The 20,498-nt window shown below is 42.1% G+C and overlaps 1 protein-coding gene across 3 annotated transcripts; it reads left to right on the top strand.

Moving 5' to 3' along the window:
* Positions 1-1,993: 1,993 nt before the first annotated feature.
* On the top strand, positions 1,994-20,300 carry nap1l1 (nucleosome assembly protein 1-like 1). Of its 3 annotated transcripts, XM_058077778.1 has the most exons (16): positions 1,994-2,124; positions 4,076-4,112; positions 4,375-4,463; positions 4,818-4,920; positions 5,531-5,672; positions 14,036-14,128; positions 14,267-14,395; positions 14,578-14,649; positions 15,188-15,327; positions 15,423-15,568; positions 16,910-16,929; positions 17,013-17,135; positions 17,301-17,333; positions 17,510-17,560; positions 18,109-18,145; positions 19,195-20,300. In XM_058077778.1, the coding sequence occupies exons 2-15, from the start codon at positions 4,096-4,098 to the stop codon at positions 18,112-18,114; spliced, it is 1,164 nt and encodes a 387-aa protein (XP_057933761.1). In that variant the 5' UTR covers positions 1,994-2,124; positions 4,076-4,095; the 3' UTR covers positions 18,115-18,145; positions 19,195-20,300. The 3 variants fall into 3 exon arrangements, with proteins under 3 accessions (XP_057933761.1, XP_057933760.1, XP_057933759.1); XM_058077777.1 differs by lacking the exon at positions 18,109-18,145 and having other exon boundaries at positions 14,036-14,116; XM_058077776.1 differs by lacking the exon at positions 18,109-18,145.
* The last annotated feature ends 198 nt before the right edge of the window (positions 20,301-20,498 follow it).

Here is a 20,498-nt window from a genome sequence, read left to right as displayed (position 1 = left end):
CTGAAAAAAAGAATTGCTGCGCTACACGAAGATGGCTTAGGCTATAAGAAGATTGCCAACACTCTGAAACTGAGCAGCAGCACGGTGGCCAAGACCATACAGCGGTTTAACATCACAGGTTCCACTCAGAACAGGCCTAGCCATAGTCGACCAAAGAAGTTGAGTGCACGTGCCCAGCGTCATATCCAGAGGTTGTCTTTGGAAAATAGACGCCTGAGTGCTGCCAGCATTGCTGCAGAGGTTGAAGGGATGGGTGGTCAACCTGTCAGTGCTCAGACCATACGTCGCACTCTGCATCAAATTGGTCTGCATGGCTGTCATCCCAGAAAGGAGCCTCTTCTAAAGATGATGCATAAGAAAGCCCGCAAACAGTTTGCTGAAGATAAGCAGACTAAAGACATGGATTACTGGAACCATGTCCTGTGGTCTGATGAGACCAAGATAAGCTTATTTGGTTCAGATGGTGTCAAGCGTGTGTGGCGGAAACCAGGTGAGGAGTACAAAGACGAATGTGTTTTACCTACAGTCAAACATGGTGGTGGGAGTGTCATGGTCTGGGGCTGCATGAGTGCTGCCGGCACTGGGGAGCTACAGTTCATTGAAGGAACCATGAATGCCAACATGTACTGTGACATCCTGAAGCAGAGCATGATCCCCTCCCTTCGGAAACTGGGCCGCAGGGCAGTATTCCAACATGACAATGACCCCAAACACACCTCCAAGACAACCACTGCTTTGCTAAAGAAGTTAAGGGTGAATGTGATGGACTGGCCAAGCATGTCTCCGGACCTAAATCCTATTGAGCATCTGTGGGGCATCCTCAAACTGAAGGTGAAGGAGCACAAGGTCTCTAACATCCACCAGCTCCGTGATGTCGTCATGGAGGAGTGGAAGAGGATTCCAGTGACAACCTGTGAAGCTCTGGTGAACTCCATGCCCAAGAGGGTTAAGGCAGTGCTGGAAAATAATGGTGGCCACACAAAATATTGACACTTTTGGCCCAATTTGGACATTTTCACTTAGGGGTGTATTCACTTTTGTTGCCTGCAGTTTAGACATTAAGGTCTGTGTATTGAGTTATTTTGAGGGGACAGTAAATTTACACTGTTATACAAGCTGTACACTGACTACTTTACATTGTAGCAAAGTTTCATTTCTTCAGTGTTGTCCCATGAAAAGATATAGTAAAATATTTGCAGAAATGTGAAGGGTGTACTCACTTTTGTGACATACTGTATGTCTCTGTCTGTCCGTCTGGCTTTCCAGTCATCATTCTCTCCACCCATCCAGCAATTCATCCATCCATTTTTGTATAGCACTGAAGCAACCCTCATTTGATTTTTCTTTCCAACCTTCCTGCTGACCCAGTTTCCTCTCCTGGATATGACAGCAAACCACCTCCCATTATCTGTTGCAATGTCTGTTCCCGAGTCAGTTGCTGATGTGACTCAGCAAAAATGTTTATTTGTGGGTATCAGTTATGGATATCAGCACGTGGGCACACTTTCTATTATGGGATAAGGCTGTGTTCTGACATTTCAGGATTGGGCTACAGTCATCAATTTTACCTATTAGCAATTAGCTGCCAAGTCCCTGCCTGCCGAGATGTTTGACTTGATGGAGGCCATGTTTTTCATCAAGGTTGACACCCACAAAACATCCAGTCCTGTAAAAATAATTACAACACCCCATATGACTCTAGATGGATAAATTATGAGGTTACTTTTTGTGCACTCATTTTTGAATGAGGTTGTGTCGATGTTGAAAAGAGATGGTCATACCGTTTTAATCAAAGGTATTTTTCTGCATACTAGTATTCATATTACTGTAATGTGTCTATGTATATAGATATATATATATACTTTTTTTTTATTGTGGCACAGACGAACACGTGTCCCTCTCCCTCCAGGGACCCTCACAGCCACAGCCCCGCCCATTTCCAGTGTTACCCGGGTGACTGCCAGTGTACGTGATGACGTCAGATGTATATGAGCGCAAGCGGCGGGATCTCTCTCCTTTTTTTTTACCGCCATCGGAGCGGAGTCTTTTTCCTCCTTCCCCTCTGGTACGGACACACTGCGTAGCGCCGCCTCAGCAGCACCAGCCGCCTGCCACAGAGCGAAGGTAAGCAGCATCGTCGCCAACGCCCTAGAAACTCAAGCGGCGCTTTGGAGGCGACGTTCAGACATTTTAGCGACATTTAATAACACGCGACGGTGGCGGGAAAGACGGCTAACGCTAGTGAAGTAGCAGCCATTGAGACTGTCTCCTCCATGTTAACGTACCGCACGTTTGGAAAACATTGAGGCTGCCACGACTGGCATCATAACCGGATGAACAACACATTACAAAATACAACACAAAATGTCGCCGTATTTAGATTTTTTGTTCACGTGTTGTCTATGTTTGAGTTAACCTTATTTTCGGAATGCAGGGACTCGCACTGCCATAAGTCGCGTATGATGTTACGGATGGGTGGTACACTAAAAACAATGTCAATTAGGAGGTTAGTAGTGGGCACGCATCTTCAACACTTGTTTAAAGGGGTTTAAAAGCGGTTCCTCCCAGTAGCCAGCTAGCAAGCAAGTAGCGCTTAAGCTAGCACGCGCAAGTGCATTGACAATGGCAGCAAGGCCAGCTAAAGTTAGCTTGCGCACTAGCTTCTTTTCGTGCATTAGCTTGTTGATGATACATTTCGTTATGTCTCTTTTAATCAACTGCGTTAAAATCCATGACAGTGATCTTATAGTGCACTTCAGGCAGTCGGCTCATGTAATTTCTAAGTCAATGATGCCATGCTGCACTTGAATGTGCAACACGTGGTCGCAGGGCAGCATCAGCAGATTTGACAAAGGTCAGTCACGCAAAAATGTCAATCTTCAATGTCTAATATGCCATATAATTGCTAGAAATGCTTGTGAAATGTGTAGGTGTTGCTCGGACATGGATACTTTCGTCACCATGGCAGTTTTTAACTGTCCATATTGCATGCAGATGTCAACAATCCATTGCTTTGGTGCATAATTACTCTGCAGTTACTAAGGAAACTTTTTTTACACGTTTTACGCAACATATTAGAACAAATGGCCTTTAACAGCTACTAAAAGCCCTTTGCGGTCAATAATTTGTTGTGGTATCATGCAAGACATTTGCTTGGATGCCTCATTTCTGCTATTTTTCAAGCTCATGCATGGTCTTTAACAAGTTTTGGCTTGTTAAATAGCATATATGGGTTTTAATTTTTAAAGTGGTGTCTGTTATGCGTACGCTATGTGAGACCCACGGGCCGTGCTCATCTCTCGCAATTCCGCTTAGCATTTTGAGTGCATAAGTGCATTCGCACTGAGAAGTACACCATAATGCAGTGTGCCTCAGTACCTGGATTTTGCATTCAACACGTCCTCAAATGGCAAGTGTGCTGCGATGGACACTAACCGCTGGGAAGGGAGGGACTAACCTGAGAGGTTGCAATTCACAATTAAAAAGCACTACATTGGCAATGAAAGTTTGCAGTGTACATTGTGTACCTACTGCAGTGCAAGTGTGGAAATGTGCATTTTGGAACACAGCCCCAGAATGCTGTTAAGTGCAACAAAGCCGGAAGTCTGCACCCTCTCTCCATCATCTGTGCACTTCATCTCTTGCATCCCGATCCAGAGTGTGAGCTACATTACAGTCACATGTTAACAGCATCATTATGCTAGGCCTGCCTATTTGCTAGAGAAAAACAAATTGATGCAGACTAACAGTTTGCAGAGCCCCGGGTTTATTTTTAAAGATGTGTAGTGAAGCCTGTTCAGGGAGGGTCAGGCTTGTCATAACTGTTATAACGTCATGGAAAAAAGTGTAATGCTCACCTTGTTTCTCCCCAGTCTTAATTGGTTGCATTGGCAAATTATGTCAAGTGCAATGGAGAACATGAGTTAAGAGTATGAGCATTTACTGTGGGCGGGGACAGAATTCCCATGCACCCCCACCAAAATGAAGATTGGTTCGATGTGTCGTTAATAATTCAAGAGGCCAACCTGTTTGTGTCATCCAGTACCTCTTACCCATTTTTCTTGTTATATTTTAGTAACTCAAGACTCAGCAGAGATGGCAGACATTGACAAGTGAGTATGACTGAATATCAAATTTGAACAATTTGGGGGTATGCGACACCTACTGGTGAAGATTCTGCATTCAATAACCCTGCAGTTCATCCATGTGTTGGGGTGTCATGTTTCATTCAGTGAGTGCTTGCAAGAACATCATGGCTTCTCTCAGAACAGTGTGACATAAGATGATCATTTCAACAACCAGTGTGTTAGTTTGAAAATATTTAGCAAATTGAGCACATTGACTGACCTTCACCCCCTGTTTCTACCCGAGCAGCAAAGATCAAGCTGAAATGGACCCGGCAGATATGGAGGACGTGGAGGATGTGGAGGAGGAGGAAACGGTAGAAAATTCCAAAAGCAAAGGTAAGATGACGGAAGATTTCTTACTAGGAACCACTTGCTATAATGTGACACTTAACAAGCCAATTCCACCATTAGAAGGTGTTAGTGGCTTGTGTACTTCAATAATAAGTACAGTACTTGTTTTGTATATTACTGTGGGTCAGAGGTGTCCAAAGTGCGACCTTCAATGTAATTATTGGCTGTGGCTTCTTTTAGAACACTTAAGGTAATCTGGGGTTACTTTCCCAAAGACTGAGGCATTGCAGCCCCGAATCAAATAAAAGGATTTTTAATCTGACTTCATATTCGATCAAACTTTATTCTGTTCTTACTAATTAAGTTTGCCCGTATGACAGTACCTTTGTGTGTCCACAGCTCGTCAGCTGACAGAGCAGCTTATGCAGAATCCACAGATCCTGGCTGCGCTACAAGGTGGCCTTGAAGGCCTGAACGGTTCACCATCAGGGTACATAGAGAGGTGAGTGTGTGTTGGCGTTAAGTCATTATCGCGAAAGTAGAATTTTAAAGACTGATGACTGGTTGTCTGGTTTTTGAGATGCACCCACTTTCCATCCCATGTGAATGAGTATTTGACAGTCTTAGCTCGCAGCATCCAATAGCTTTGGACCAAGCAAGTATTCCCTGTGCCAGGCTAGTGCAGGTATATTAATTTACCTCGCTGTGCAGAAATTTGAGTCTGTGCTGCTTCAAAAAAGATTTCCTGGCCGCCACTCCAGGGATAAAACAATAGTGGCTTGCAAAGGAATGTTATACATTTTCATCACAAGCAGTGTTAAGTTGTGTGATGGTGCTGAATAGCTCCATTTAAGTGAAAGCCACTTTGAAAGCACCTAATGAGTAAACAAGAATTGGACAAAGTACACTGGCATGCTCTTCAGTCACAGCAGGCAGTCTGGCCGGTTTATTGTGTCTGCAAGTATGCTGCTCATTCAGATCCACAATGCATCTTATGCTAAATGTGTCCCCTGCATGCATTCGTTACATCCCTTCCTAATAGAAGTTCTTGTTTTGGGGTTTTTTTATTTACCGATTTTTATGCAACATAATTTCCATGTGTCCTTCCACAGTTTACCAAAGGTTGTAAAGCGGCGCATCAACGCCCTCAAGAACCTGCAGGTGAAGTGCGCTCACATTGAGGCCAAATTCTACGAAGAGGTCCACGAACTGGAGAGAAAATACGCTGCTCTTTATCAGCCGCTCTTCGACAAAGTACGGCACTTTTGCTTTTATTTTTTTTACGTTTAACTTTTTTAAAAACTTAAAGGCACTTTACAATGGGGCAAGGCATGCTGTTTACAAAATTAGCCAAAATGGGGTTAAAGAAGCAAGTTTGAAGAGATTAATTTTTACATGAGACTAAAAGGACAACAGGTCAGTGCAATTACGGAGAGTCCAGAAGGAGGGGGCAGCAAAACTAAAGGCTCTCGCCCCAGGTATGGTGCCTGGCTGTTGAGGGTGGAGACAGCAGGTTGGCGTCGGAGGAATGAAGGGTACAGTTGGGGGGTGAGGAGGAGGCCAGTGACGAGGGACGGGAAGCCAGGGACGGGAAGCCAGTGGAGGTTTTGGATGGGTGATGTCATGTGAGCGAGTGAGTAAACGGGAAGCAGAGTTCTGAATAAATGGAAGTCCAAGTCTAGTGGTGATGAATATATGAATGAGGGTTTAACCAGTAGAAAGAGATGGACGAAGACTGGCAATGTGTGTGTGTGTGTGTGTGTGTGTGTATATATATATATATATATATATATATATATATATATATATATATATATATATATGTATATATATATATATATATGTATATATATATAATTATTATTATGGACTGGCTCAGTAGCCAGCCCATAGACTGCTACTTGCAGTAGCAGTCTATGGGCTGGCTACTGAGCCAGCCCATATTGTTATTCCTTGTGGTGTTTACCAATTTTTATTATGGACTGGCTCAGTAGCCAGCCCATAGACTGCTACTTGCAGTAGCAGTCTATGGGCTGGCTACTGAGCCAGCCCATATTGTTATTGCTTGTGGTGTTTAGTTATTTTTCTTCTTATTATATCTTAATCTTCCCATTTTTGCGCGCGTAATGCGGCCAAAACCGCAAGAAGGACCCCCACACATGTTACACCGTCGGAATCGTGACGCTCGGGACTACAGCGGTATTTATTTTTTGGAACGTTTCGTGTAACCATGGCGACGCTATTCGCGATAGAAAAAAAAATCGGCCACTAGATTAGGTACACCATTCTATTTTTAGAACAGCCGCATTCCAGAGAAAACGAGAATTTACAGACTTTTCACAGCCTTGTAGCTCAGCCATACGGCCACGTAGAAACGTGATTGATGGCTCATTTTTTAGATAAACTTCTGAACTCTCTCTGTGGCTAAATGCTAATTGCTAGCATGTTAGCATGTTAGCATTTAAGCTAATTTACTCACGTTTAAAGGCAAATACACACATGGCATGATATAGGGAGGTTATAGGACGACCTTGGCACTTTCTAAACTTGAGGCTCTCTTGCTAGGTGCTAGCATGATAACTGTTAGCATGTTAGCATTTAAGCTAATTTACTCACGTTTAAAGGCAAATACACACATGTATGATATAGGGAGGTTATAGGACAACCTTGGAACTTTCTAAACTTGAAACCCTCTTGCTAGGTGCTAGCATGGTAGCCGTTAGCATGTTAGCATTTAAGCTAATTTACTCATGTCTAAAGGCAAATACACATATGGCATGGTGTAGGGAGGTTATAGGACAACCTTGGCACTTTCTAAACTTGAGGCTGTCTTGCTAGGTGCTAGCATAATGATTGTTAGCATGTTAGCATTTAAGCTAATTTACTCACGTTTAAAGGCAAATATACACATGACATGATGTGGGGAGGTTATAGGGCATCCTTGGTAGTTTCTAAACTTGAGGCTGTCTTGCTAGGTGCTAGCATGTTAGTCGTTAGCATGTTAGCATTTAAGCTAATTTACTCATATCTAAAGGCAAATACACACATGGCATGATGTAGGGATGTTATAGGACAACCTTGGCACTTTCTAAACTTGAGGCTCTCTTGCTAGGTGCTAGCATGATAACTGTTAGCATGTTAGCATTTAAGCTAATTTACTCACGTTTAAAGGCAAATACACACATGTATGATATAGGGAGGTTATAGGACAACCTTGGAACTTTCTAAACTTGAAACCCTCTTGCTAGGTGCTAGCATGGTAGCCGTTAGCATGTTAGCATTTAAGCTAATTTACTCATGTCTAAAGGCAAATACACATATGGCATGGTGTAGGGAGGTTATAGGACAACCTTGGCACTTTCTAAACTTGAGGCTGTCTTGCTAGGTGCTAGCATAATGATTGTTAGCATGTTAGCATTTAAGCTAATTTACTCACGTTTAAAGGCAAATATACACATGACATGATGTGGGGAGGTTATAGGGCATCCTTGGTAGTTTCTAAACTTGAGGCTGTCTTGCTAGGTGCTAGCATGTTAGTCGTTAGCATGTTAGCATTTAAGCTAATTTACTCATATCTAAAGGCAAATACACACATGGCATGATGTAGGGATGTTATAGGACAACCTTGGCACTTTCTAAACTTGGGACTCTCTTGCTAGGTGCTAGCATGATGACTGTTAGCATGTTAGCATTTAAGCTACTTTGCTCATGTTTAAAGGCAAATACACACATGCATGATGCTGGGACGTTATAGGGCATCCTTGGCAGTTTCTAAACTTGAGGCTGTCTTGTTAGGTGTTAGCATGTTAGCCGTTAGCATGTTAGCATTTAAGCTAATTTACTCATGTCTAAAGGCAAATACACACATGGCATGATGTAGGGAGGTTATAGGACAACCTTGGCACTTTCTAAACTTGAGGCTCTCTTGCTAGGTGCTAGCATGACGACTGTTAGCATGTTAGCATTTAAGCTAATTTACTCACATTGAAGGCAAATACACACATGGCATGATATAGGGAGGTTATAGGACAACCTTGGCACTTTGTAAACTTGAAACCCTCTTGCTAGGTGCTAGCATGGTAGCCGTTAGCATGTTAGCATTTAAGCTAATTTACTCATGTCTAAAGGCAAATACACACATGGCATGATGTAGGGAGGTTATAGGACAACCTTGGCACTTTCTAAACTTGGGACTCTCTTGCTAGGTGCTAGCATGATGACTGTTAGCATGTTAGCATTTAAGCTACTTTGCTCATGTTTAAAGGCAAATACACACATGCATGATGCTGGGACGTTATAGGGCATCCTTGGCACTTTCTCAACTTGATGCTCTCTTGCTAGGTGCTAGCATGGTAGCCGTTAGCATGTTAGCATTTAAGCTAATTTACTCATGTCTAAAGGCAAATACACACATGGCATGATGTAGGGAGGTTATAGGACAACCTTGGCACTTTCTAAACTTGAGGCTCTCTTGCTAGATGCTAGCATGACGACTGTTAGCATGTTAGCATTTAAGCTAATTTACTCACATTGAAGGCAAATACACACATGGCATGATATAGGGAGGTTATAGGACAACCTTGGCACTTTGTAAACTTGAAACCCTCTTGCTAGGTGCTAGCATGGTAGCCGTTAGCATGTTAGCATTTAAGCTAATTTACTCATGTCTAAAGGCAAATACACACATGGCATGATGTAGGGAGGTTATAGGACAACCTTGGCACTTTCTCAACTTGATGCTCTCTTGCTAGGTGCTAGCATAATGATTGTTAGCATGTTAGCATTTAAGCTAATTTACTCATGTTTAAAGGCAAATACACACATGACATGATGTGGGGATGTTGTAGGACAACCTTGGCACTTTCTCAACTTGATGCTCTCTTGCTAGGTGCTAGCATGGTAGCCGTTAGCATGTTAGCATTTAAGCTAATTTGCTCACGTTTAAAGGCAAATACACACATGCATGATGCAGGGACGTCATAGGACATCCTTGGCAGTTTCTAAACTTAAGGCTGTCTTGCTAGGTGCTAGCATGTTAGCATTTAAGCTAATTTATTCATGTCTAAAGGCAAATACACACATGGCATGATATAGGGAGGTTATAGGACAACCTTGGCACTTTCTAAACTTGAGGCTCTCTTGCTAGGTGCTAGCATGATAACTGTTAGCATGTTAGCATTTAAGCTAATTTACTCACATTTAAAGGCAAATACACACATGGCATGATGTAGGGAGGTTATAGGACAACCTTGGCACTTTCTAAACTTGAGGCTCTCTTGCTAGGTGCTAGCATAATGATTGTTAGCATGTTAGCATTTAAGCTAATTTACTCAAGTTTAAAGGCAATTACACACTTGGCATTATGTGGGGACACTATGGGACTGCATCAACTTTTTCCGTACTTGAGGCTTTCTTGCTAGGTGCTACCGCGGTAGCCGTTGGCCCACCGGGCCCGAGGTTCACAGCACAGGTGGCCAGTCCATCAAAATTTCCGCGGGAATTTTCTAGTTATTCTTATATCTTAATCTTCCACTTTTTGTGCGCGTAATGCGGCCAAAACCGCAAGAAGGACCCCCACACATGTTACACCGTCGGAATCGTGACGCTCGGGACTACAGCGGTATTTATTTTTTGGAACGTTTCGTGTAACCATGGCGACGCTATTTGCGATAGAAAAAAAAATCGGCCACTAGATTAGGTACACCATTCTATTTTTAGAACAGCCGCATTCCAGAGAAAACGAGAATTTACAGACTTTTCACAGCCTTGTAGCTCAGCCATACGGCCACGTAGAAACGTGGTTGATGGCTCATTATTTAGATAAACTTCTGAACACTCTCTGTGGCTAAATGCTAATTGCTAGCATGTTAGCATGTTAGCATTTAAGCTAATTTACTCATGTTTAAAGGCAAATACACCCATGGCATGATGCAGGGAGGTTCTAGGACAACCTTGGCAGTTTCTAAACTTGAGGCTCTCTTGCTAGGTGCTAGCATGGACCCGTTAGCATGTTAGCATTTAAGCTAATTTACTCACGTTTAAAGGCAATTGCACACATGACATGATGTAGGGAGGTTATAGGACAACCTTAGCATTTTCTAAACTTGAGGCTCTCTTGCTAGGTGCTAGCATGGTAGCCGTTAGCATGTTAGCATTTAAGCTAATTTACTCATGTCTAAAGGCAAATACACATATGGAATGGTGTAGGGAGGTTATAGGACAACCTTGGCACTTTCTAAACTTGAGGCTCTCTTGCTAGGTGCTAGCATAATGATTGTTAGCATGTTAGCATTTAAGCTAATTTACTCACGTTTAAAGGCAAATACACACATGACATGATGCAGGGACGTTATAGGACATCCTGGGCAGTTTCTAGACTTGAGGCTGTCTTGCTCGGTGCTAGCATGTTAGCCGTTAGCATGTTAGCATTTAAGCTAATTTACTCATGTCTAAAGGCAAATACACACATGGCATGATGTAGGGAGGTTATAGGACAACCTTGGCAGTTTCTAAACTTGAGGCTGTCTTGCTAGGTGCTAGCATGATGACTGTTAGCATGTTAGCATTTAAGCTAATTTGCTCATGTTTAAAGGCAAATACACACATGCATGATGCAGGGACATTATAGGACATCCTTGGCACTTTCTAAACTTGAGGCTCTCTTGCTAGGTGCTAGCATAATGACTGTTAGCGTGTTAGCATATAAGCTAATTTACTCACGTTTAAAGGCAAATACACACATGGCATGATGTGGGGAGGTTATAGGACAACCTTGGTAGTTTCTAAACTTAAGGCTGTCTTGCTAGGTGCTAGCATGTTAGCCGTTAGCATGTTAGCATTTAAGCTAATTTACTCATGTCTAAAGGCAAATACACACATGGCATGATGTAGGGATGTTATAGGACAACCTTGGCACTTTCTAAACTTGGGATTCTCTGGCTAGGTGCTAGCATGATGACTGTTAGCATGTTAGCATTTAAGCTAATTTGCTCATGTTTAAAGGCAAATACACACATGCATGATGCAGGGACGTTATATGACATCCTTGGCAGTTTCTAAACTTGAGGCTGTCTGGCTAGGTGCTAGCATGTTAGCCGTTCGCATGTTAGCATTTAAGCTAATTTACTCATTTCTAAAGGCAAATACACACAAGGCATGATATAGGGAGGTTATAGGACAACCTTGGCACTTTTTAAACTTGAGGGTCTCTTGCTAGGTGCTAGCATGATAACTGTTACCATGTTAGCATTTAAGCTAATTTACCCACGTTTAAAGGCAAATACACACATGGCATGATATAAGGAGGTTGAAGGACAACCTTGGCACTTTGTAAACTTGAAACTCTCTTGCTAGGTGCTAGCATGTTAGCCGTTATCATGTTAGCATTTAAGCTAATTTACTCATGTTTAAAAGCAAATACACACATGCATGATGCAGGGACGTTATAGGACATCCTTGGCACTTTCTAAACTTGAGGCTCTCTTGCTAGGTGCTAGCATAATGACTGTTAGCGTGTTAGCATATAAGCTAATTTACTCACGTTTAAAGGCAAATACACACATGGCATGATGTGGGGAGGTTATAGGACAACCTTGGCAGTTTCTAAACTTCAGGCCCTCTTGCTAGGTGCTAGCATGGTAGCCGTTAGCATGTTAGCATTTAAGCTAATTTACTCATGTCTACAGGCAAATGCACACATGACATGATGTAGGGAGGTTATAGGACAACCTTGGCACTTTCTAAACTTGAGGCTCTCTTGCTAGGTGCTAGCATGATAACTGTTAGCATGTTAGCATCTAAGCTAATTTACTCACGTTTAAAGGCAAATACACACATGGCATGATATAGGGAGGTTATAGGACAACCTTGGCACTTTGTAAACTTGAAACCCTCTTGCTAGGTGCTAACATGGTAGCCGTTAGCATGTTAGCATTTAAGCTAATTTACTCGTGTCTAAAGGTATATACACACATGGCATGATGTAGGGATGTTATAGAACAACCTTGGCACTTTCTAAACTTGATGCTCTCTTGCTAGGTGCTAGCGTGGTAGCCGTTAGCATGTTAGCATTTAAGCTAATTTACTCATGTCTAAAGGCAAATACACACAACGCATGATGTAGGGAGGTTATAGGACAACCTTGGCACTTTCTAAACTTGAGGCTCTCTTGCTAGGTGCTAGCATAATGATTGTTAGCATGTTAGCATTTAAGCTAATTTACTCACGTTTAAAGGCAAATACACACATGGCATGATGTAGGGAGGTGATAGGACAACCTTGGCACTTTCTAAACTTGGGACTCTCTTGCTAGGTGCTAGCATGATGACTGTTAGCATGTTAGCATTTAAGCTAATTTGCTCACGTTTAAAGGCAATTGCACACATGACATGATGTAGGGAGGTTATAGGACATCCTTGGCAGTTTCTAAACTTAAGGCTGTCTTGCTAGGTGCTAGCATGTTAGCATTTAAGCTAATTTACTCATGTCTAAAGGCAAATACACACATGGCATGATGTAGGGAGGTTATAGGACAACCTTGGCACTTTCTAAACTTGAGGCTCTCTTCCTAGGTGCTAGCATGATAACTGTTAGCATGTTAGCATTTAAGCTAATTTACTCAAGTTTAAAGGCAATTACACACTTGGCATGATGTGGGGACACTATGGGACTGCATCAACTTTTTCCGTACTTGAGGCTTTCTTGCTAGGTGCTACCGCGGTAGCCGTTGGCCCACCGGGCCCGAGGTTCACAGCACAGGTGGCCAGTCCATCAAAATTTCCGCGGGAATTTTCTAGTTATTATTATTATTTTTTGGGTGGAATGCAATTCGGCTTGTCTGGCTGATGTAGTGGTCAAAGGTGCTGTCAAGGAAAAGGACAAAGATATCAGACGTGAGTTGAGGAAGAAAGCGAGACAGGAGGTGTGCGTGTGTTGAGGTAGTGATTGATATGGAGAGGTGACTATCGTCGGTGAAACTGAAGAGCATGACGGCAGATGATGCTACTGAGGGCAAGTAAATGCAGGATGAAGAGGGGGGGACCAAGCACCAATCCCTGGGGGACTCCTTGGACAGGTAGACAGTGTAGGAGCCGTGGTTGATGTGTCAGTGAGGTATGATTGAATGAGTGCAGTTCCAGTAATGGCGAGGGTGCATGGAAGGTAACAGAGGAGGATGGAGTGACTGATGGTGGCGGGAGCTGCAGGATAAGGATGGGTGAGGTGGTCCGAGTCTGAAGTGAGAAGGTCATTTCTGATTTTGAGAAGGGCTATTTCTATACTGTGGTATGAGCGGAATCCAGATTGAAATGGTTCAAATAGGTTATTGGAGTTGAGATGAGTTTAGCCGAGCAGTGACGACACTATCCGAAGATTTTGTAGAGGAATTGGAGGTTAGAGATTGGCCCGGTCATAATGTCTTGGCTGATACTTGTAAAGAGTGGAAAACCTACATGTTATGATATAGGAAGCTTATTAAACACTGGCCATCCAGAAGTGACACTGGCTGTATCTCTGAAGGAAAAAAAAAGCCACTTAAGTTTTGTTTGGTTTGCATCACATACAAAATGGGTACAGCCATTGCTTGGGGGCCCAAACTTATTTCCTCGTTGTTTTTGCAGAGAAGTGACATAGTCAAAGCAGCTTATGAGCCCAAAGATGAGGAGTGTGAATGGAAGGCGGATGAGGGGGAAGAGCTGACAGTAAGTAAGCAGGTACAGGTGACTTGTACACTTGCATATCTTTTCATTGCACTTTCTTTGTTTGCTACTAATAAAAAGCAATTAATGCTGTCGCTTAAAATGAAGGTGCATACTGTAGTATTGTAAATTTGGAAAATGTTCACCCTGCAGGATGAGATGAAAGAGAAGGCCAAGCTAGAAGAGGAGAAGAAGGACGAGGAGAAGGAGGACCCCAAAGGCATCCCAGAGTTCTGGTTAACTGTTTTCAAAAACGTGGACCTGCTGAGCGACATGCTGCAGGTACGTTCACGGCTAAGGTGTGCCTCCATCTGCTGGACAAAATGAAAATGGAACCCCACAGTAAAAGTGATTTTTGTCAGTGGTGCTCTGGGGCACATTCCTCTCATGTCATGAAAAAGTTGATTTTGTATCATGGGGAACCTTTTAAATTATACATGACTGATGTTGTGTTGTCTCCTCAGGAACATGATGAGCCCATCCTTAAACATTTACAAGACATCAAAGTGAAATTCTCAGATCCGGGCCAACCCATGGTGAGTAATTGGGATGCAGTGGAACCCGCTTGAGTTGGTCCCATATGTCGACAACTCATCAAACCCTGGTCCACTTTGTTTTTATCACTAAAAAGTGCAGATTTAAGTCGAAGTCAGCCACTTTTGTAAACTTAAAAAGGGGTCATTTCGTTAAAAAAAATGGTCTGTTTATGTTGACTTTGTAGTGATAATGTCCTAATTAGGAATAGTGCAATCCGGATGCTGCCAATTTCAATACTGATCATCAATGAATAGTCAAACATCAGAATTTCCTGGCTTCCAATGTTAAATGAAATTCAAGCTTTTTAGCATGCTGCCACTGCAAGATTTTTCATGGCATGTGTTGCAGAATGAAAACTTGACAAACGTTTAATATACGTTTGGCCAAAGTCCCAAGTAAATGTTCCAGCAATTACTAGTTTTGATGTGAACCACTTAAGTTGACAATCAGCACATCATGGGGTATCCACTGAAATAGGTTCCACTGTGCTTGTACTTATAAAATATTGTCTGAACACAAGTTTGTGTTTTTCTTCAGAGCTTTACGCTAGAGTTTCACTTTGATACCAACGACTTCTTCACAAACACAATGTTGACAAAAACCTACCAAATGAGGTCGGAGCCTGACGAGAGTGACCCTTTTTCATTTGACGGACCCGAGATCATGTCTTGCACAGGGTGAGGAAACTGAAGTGTACAAGATGCAAATGTGTTTTTTCCCCTCCACTGAATGATTCCCATGTACGAAACTCTCTCTTGCTTTCACATCACAGTTGCACGATCGACTGGACAAAGGGCAAGAACGTCACGTTGAAAACAATCAAGAAGAAGCAGAAGCACAAGGGGCGCGGCACAGTCAGGACGGTCACCAAAACAGTGCCCAATGACTCGTTTTTCAACTTTTTCACTCCACCAGAAGGTATGCTTCCAGAGGTCTACTGGCACAGTGGAACACGTTTACATTGGCGTTTGTATAGCGACATGACTGACTAGAGAGATGAGAATGAGTGACAATTAAGGATTGTGATGTCAGCCATGTGTAGGCTTGACAATCATTTCAATTTGAACCATTCCTCCTTTGGCTTCTTGATTCTTGAAAATGAGGCTTTTTAATGGCAGTGTCAAGTTTTCATGGTTTTAATTGAGGGCGCAAGCTAGAGTTATTTGGTTGAAATTAGTGGTGAGTCGGACAAGTCCCACCATGATTTTATTCTAGCAGCTGTTGAAATAATACCGGGACCAAAGAATAAGTACCAATTTAATCTTCTATTGGATTGAATACAAAACAAGATCATACTATTGCGTACCCAAGCCCACAGAAGCAGTTAGCAATTTCTCCTGATTTTTGGGTTTCTCTTTCTATGAAAACCTTCTCTTCTCCTCCCCTTTGGTGTTTTTGTCAACCACCTCAGGCAAAGTTAGGAACACCTCTCACACGACTGGAGACATGTCCTTCAACAGGACAATGAGTGTGAGTCATCAGGATAAGAAGTCTGAGTGGGAGATGTCCTTTGACTAGACTGTGTGTGTGTTCAATATAATAAACAGGAAGTGATATATTGTATCTTCTTTCCTGAGGAGGATAGAGCGTACACTTGTACAGATATAACACACAAACCTAGTCAGATGGAGAAATATTTCCTCCATGTTCAACCAGTATAAAAAAAAATATATATATATTTTTGCAGCCGAGTGCAAAACTTTTCATGCAGACGGTTCCCGTGGTCGCACAGAACTGGGCAATTTGATGCGACAAACCTCATTCCTCAAACGATGACTGTCTTAACTATAAGAAAAAGGAACGAGCCCCTGGGTTTAAACACTTCATACTTGGCTGCCACTGCATTGTCCATAAAACTAAATACCACACGCATAAAGGGTGAATGAGTTTTTCCTCATACTTGCTGTGGCGGATTATTCTGATTGACAAAGCATTCCACACTACTACTAAAGTGTAGGATTTGTTTATCGGATCGATATTGATGTTCTGGGCTACAATAATGTATCTTATTGGAAGTGAAAAAGGCACCCCTGATAAATGGACCCATTTTTCTTGCAAGTGACCCAATGGGGTCTTATATGGTTTAAGACTGGTCAACCACATATGTTGACTTAAGAGGGCACTAGTCGTATTTTAGGAATAGGAACAGTAATTTGATGAGTTGGTCCCACACAGACGGGTTTTCAATATAAATGTATTTCACTGTAATAAATATTTCATTTGAATATCTCTTATACACACGTTTTGTTTCTTCCCCAGTTCCTGAAAATGGAGAATTGGTAAGTGGAGTTTTGCAAAGCATCAATCAGCTACTTGCTTGTTTTCATATTGCCATCTAACGCGTCCAAAATCTATTCATCAGGATGAAGACTCTGAGGCGGTCCTCGCTGCCGACTTTGAGATCGGCCACTTCATCCGTGAGCGTATTGTTCCTCGGGCTGTGTTGTATTTCACGGGGGAGGCCATCGAGGATGACGATGACGATGTGAGTGCCAGCATCTCCAACTTTCTTTCCTGCTTTTTATTGAAATTTGTTGAACTTGAACCTAACAGGCTTTTTGGATCGTTCATAATATGCACATTCCTATAGGTTTAATAGTCATATTGTCTGTATATTGCTGCGTATCTAATGCCCGTGTCTGTTTTGCAGTATGATGAAGAGGGTGAGGAGGCTGATGATGAGGTAAGGCTGCCTTGGCTCTAGATTGGGGGTGCTCATTACGAAGGTTTAGTAGAGTTGGTAGCTCTTTGGGACTGAAAGTATGAGCACCCCTGCTCGAGAAGGCTTAAATTATAATTATATAATTAAATTATCTTTTTTGGGGTATTAAATCCTCTTTTGGCTGTCGTTTCGTTCAGGAAGGTGAGGAGGAAGCCGATGAGGAAAACGACCCCGACTACGATCCCAAGGTGAGTGGGCTCCTCCCTTTCTGGGGTGGACACTATGTTTTGGTGTGGCCTTGCACAGCAGTTCTCAGCATCAGCTGGTGACATTTCTGCAGCTTGACCTTTTTTAAAGCCTTTGACGGGGCATGAGTCGGAGTGTCCTGTCATATGACAACATGAAACCCTCAAGGGCACCTGATGAGAACTGCTGTTGTAAATGGCAATTCAACATACAGATCACATACTATCTAATGCATCTCATTAGTATGTTCAGCTGCAGCTTTTTATTTTGTAGCTTCTGGGCTAAAACTGAACACTCATAACACACGCTGCTTTTTTTCACCACTATATTTTATTGAAGTATCCACATACAATGTTAGGTCACCATGTGAACCAGCATGCTGCTTTTTGGTTAAAAAAAACCCCACCAACAACCTCTGACATTTTGTGATGCTAGTTGGGCTCCTTTTTTTTTTTTTTTGCTGCTTCTACTCATTGATGTTTCTTCATCTCCGATCGGTCACTTCTTTTGGCATATTTTGTCAGCTCCTCTTTAAATTTTTCCTCACTAGGTTTAAGTGGTGACAGTAGAAAAATAACCCTGTCCTGGTAGGTACAGCTTGTCAACTGTCAGCTTACTACCACCACCTTTTCACCCCTTCACCTCTTTGGTTCTTGGCCGTCTTCTGTTATTCCATCTCTTTGTGCACCCCGCCCCCCCAACGCACCACGCCCTGCCCGCCCAGTCTCATTAACCCATTGGTTTGCGTGTCTGTTTTGACCTTTAACCCATAGTGCGTGCTGCATTTGTACTCATTTCTGTATGTCGAAGCTAGTCTAGCTGTTTGGTTTTTTTTTTGGTTGCTATTGGAATTGTATGGTTTTGTGATGGCTGTGTTTTTTTTTTATACCATTTGGAATGTCACAGCTACATTTAATTTTTATCATCCTGCCTCACTGATCTCTACTAAGTGCTTTTTAATACAGTAGATCCCCGCTGTGATGGCTGCTCTTATTAAAAAGCCTATTTTTGATACTCTTAAGCCATATGATATGCCTCTCACCGTTTATTAAACGCATTTCAAATTCAGCTTTACCTATTTAGGCATACATGCAATACAGCTATAAATGTGCAGTTACACAATACGGCTTGTCAAAGCGTCCTGCTCTAAACTGAGGAAATGAATTTGAGACAGCGCCCTCTGCTGGATTCATAGCTGCAGCACTTTCCCCACCCACCCTCTGCAGATAGCGCCATCAAGCCACTTTCTATTTTAATAAATGCTGAAACGTGAAAACACGGGGTATGCTATATTTTGGTCACTAAACAAGCACGAAATGCAAGCAGCAAAATTTTGGATGTAAACCTAAAAACTTGCTAACCTGGGCGGATGTTAACTGAGGTACCATCATCTTGAACGCAGAAAAGATGTTTGTGTCTCTTTGCTGAAAAGTCTTAATATATTCCAAACATCCCTAGTTTACGTACTAGTAAAATATAACTAATTGTGGGGAAAATAAATTTGACAAGTTTAAGAACACCACCCGAGTAGATACTTTGCAGTTGGATAAACATGGCATATATGTGACAACAATCTATGTAGTACCTGAGCTTAATGTGTGCTCCCATCCCCCCTTTCCTTATTGGTGTCTTGCAGAAAGATACAGCCTCCCCAGCTGAGTGCAAGAATCAGTGAAGCCTGACTTTGCTGCCTTGAGAGGATCAACTGCACTGTTAACTTCTAAATTTAAACATGGGATCTATATATATATATATATATATATATATATATATATATATATATATATATATATACACACACACACATAAAAAATAGTAACTTACCGCCTTATAATGTTTTTGTATTTTTCTTGGTAGAGAATTTGAAGGGTTTTCGTTACAAAAAAAGAAAACATGGTAATATACTTGGAGCCGTATGGCTCACTATATAGTATTTTACTAGACCTGTTTTTTCTTCTCTGTACAATATAGACTAGAGGAAAAAACTCCAGAAGCATGTTCACTGCTAAACTAGTTGGGATTCTTGTGAAGTTTTTTGTGGTATTTGCTCTTAGACAACAGCTGTGGTTGAGACTGCATCCTATTAATTTGTCTTGGTGGGGGCTTTAGCACTTAAACACTGTCAAATAGGTTTTTTTTGGCCATAGTTTCCTCTCGAAGCATTCCAGTAAACAAAGTAATCAGTTCCGTTTGATTGTGAGACTCTACTAAAAGATTGATTCAACAAGTGAGGCAAGCCGCTGACATTCCGTAGAATGAGGAAGAGGGTGACGTCTTTTTGGATAGCACTTTATCGTGGTGTACCAGTCCTTTCATCCCTTTTTTGTGTAGAACATGCAGTAGTAGCGCGGTGTGTAACAAGATTCCATTTTGTCGTTATCCCTCCCTCATTCGCCTCCCGTGTCTATGGAACTCAGCCCATTTTGAACACTGTGAAAGAGAAGAGGGCATGTGTGGCAAGTGACCCGCCAACCCTCCTTTGTATTGTAGAAGGCCACAGGCGACTGCTCGTCATGGCAATGATAAAATCAAAACTGAAAAGGCAGTGTAGCTTGCCATATAGCCAGTGCCCGTGTAGAGTCGTCATAGTGGTCACGGGGGAAACAAAAAAGCAAGAGTGCCTGTTGGGGGTTCTGTTTAAAGAGCAGCTGTTGTCGAGGCAAAATTGCGATGCTACAAATACTAATGTACTCAATAACTGTACGTGTATGTATATGAATAAATTGGTTAAACATGTCACAACTTTTTTGTACACGTTATTGCTAGAAAATCAACTTGCATGGCTAAGGGATCAGCAGAGGTCACTGTTGTCCTTTGCCTTACTACAAGATGGCGACCAAAGCACTACTATTTTTACTACCTCGATTAAATACCCCAGTTTACCTTCAAATACATATGGCTTGTGGCATGCTATGTGAAATATTAACCAATTTAATTTTT

The sequence above is a fragment of the Doryrhamphus excisus genome, chromosome 7 (genome assembly GCF_030265055.1).
Source record: "Doryrhamphus excisus isolate RoL2022-K1 chromosome 7, RoL_Dexc_1.0, whole genome shotgun sequence".
NCBI lineage: Eukaryota > Metazoa > Chordata > Actinopteri > Syngnathiformes > Syngnathidae > Doryrhamphus > Doryrhamphus excisus.
Note: the sequence above shows the minus strand (reverse complement) of the source record. Positions and strands in the feature narration are given on the sequence as shown.

Bases quoted from the DNA above. Each gene is read 5' to 3' on its own strand.
- nap1l1 (XM_058077776.1), top strand. The intron at 4,921-5,530 runs GTGAGTGTGTGT...GTCCTTCCACAG, and splicing joins CCATCAGGGTACATAGAGAG to TTTACCAAAGGTTGTAAAGC. The intron at 5,673-14,035 runs GTACGGCACTTT...TTGTTTTTGCAG, and splicing joins ATCAGCCGCTCTTCGACAAA to AGAAGTGACATAGTCAAAGC.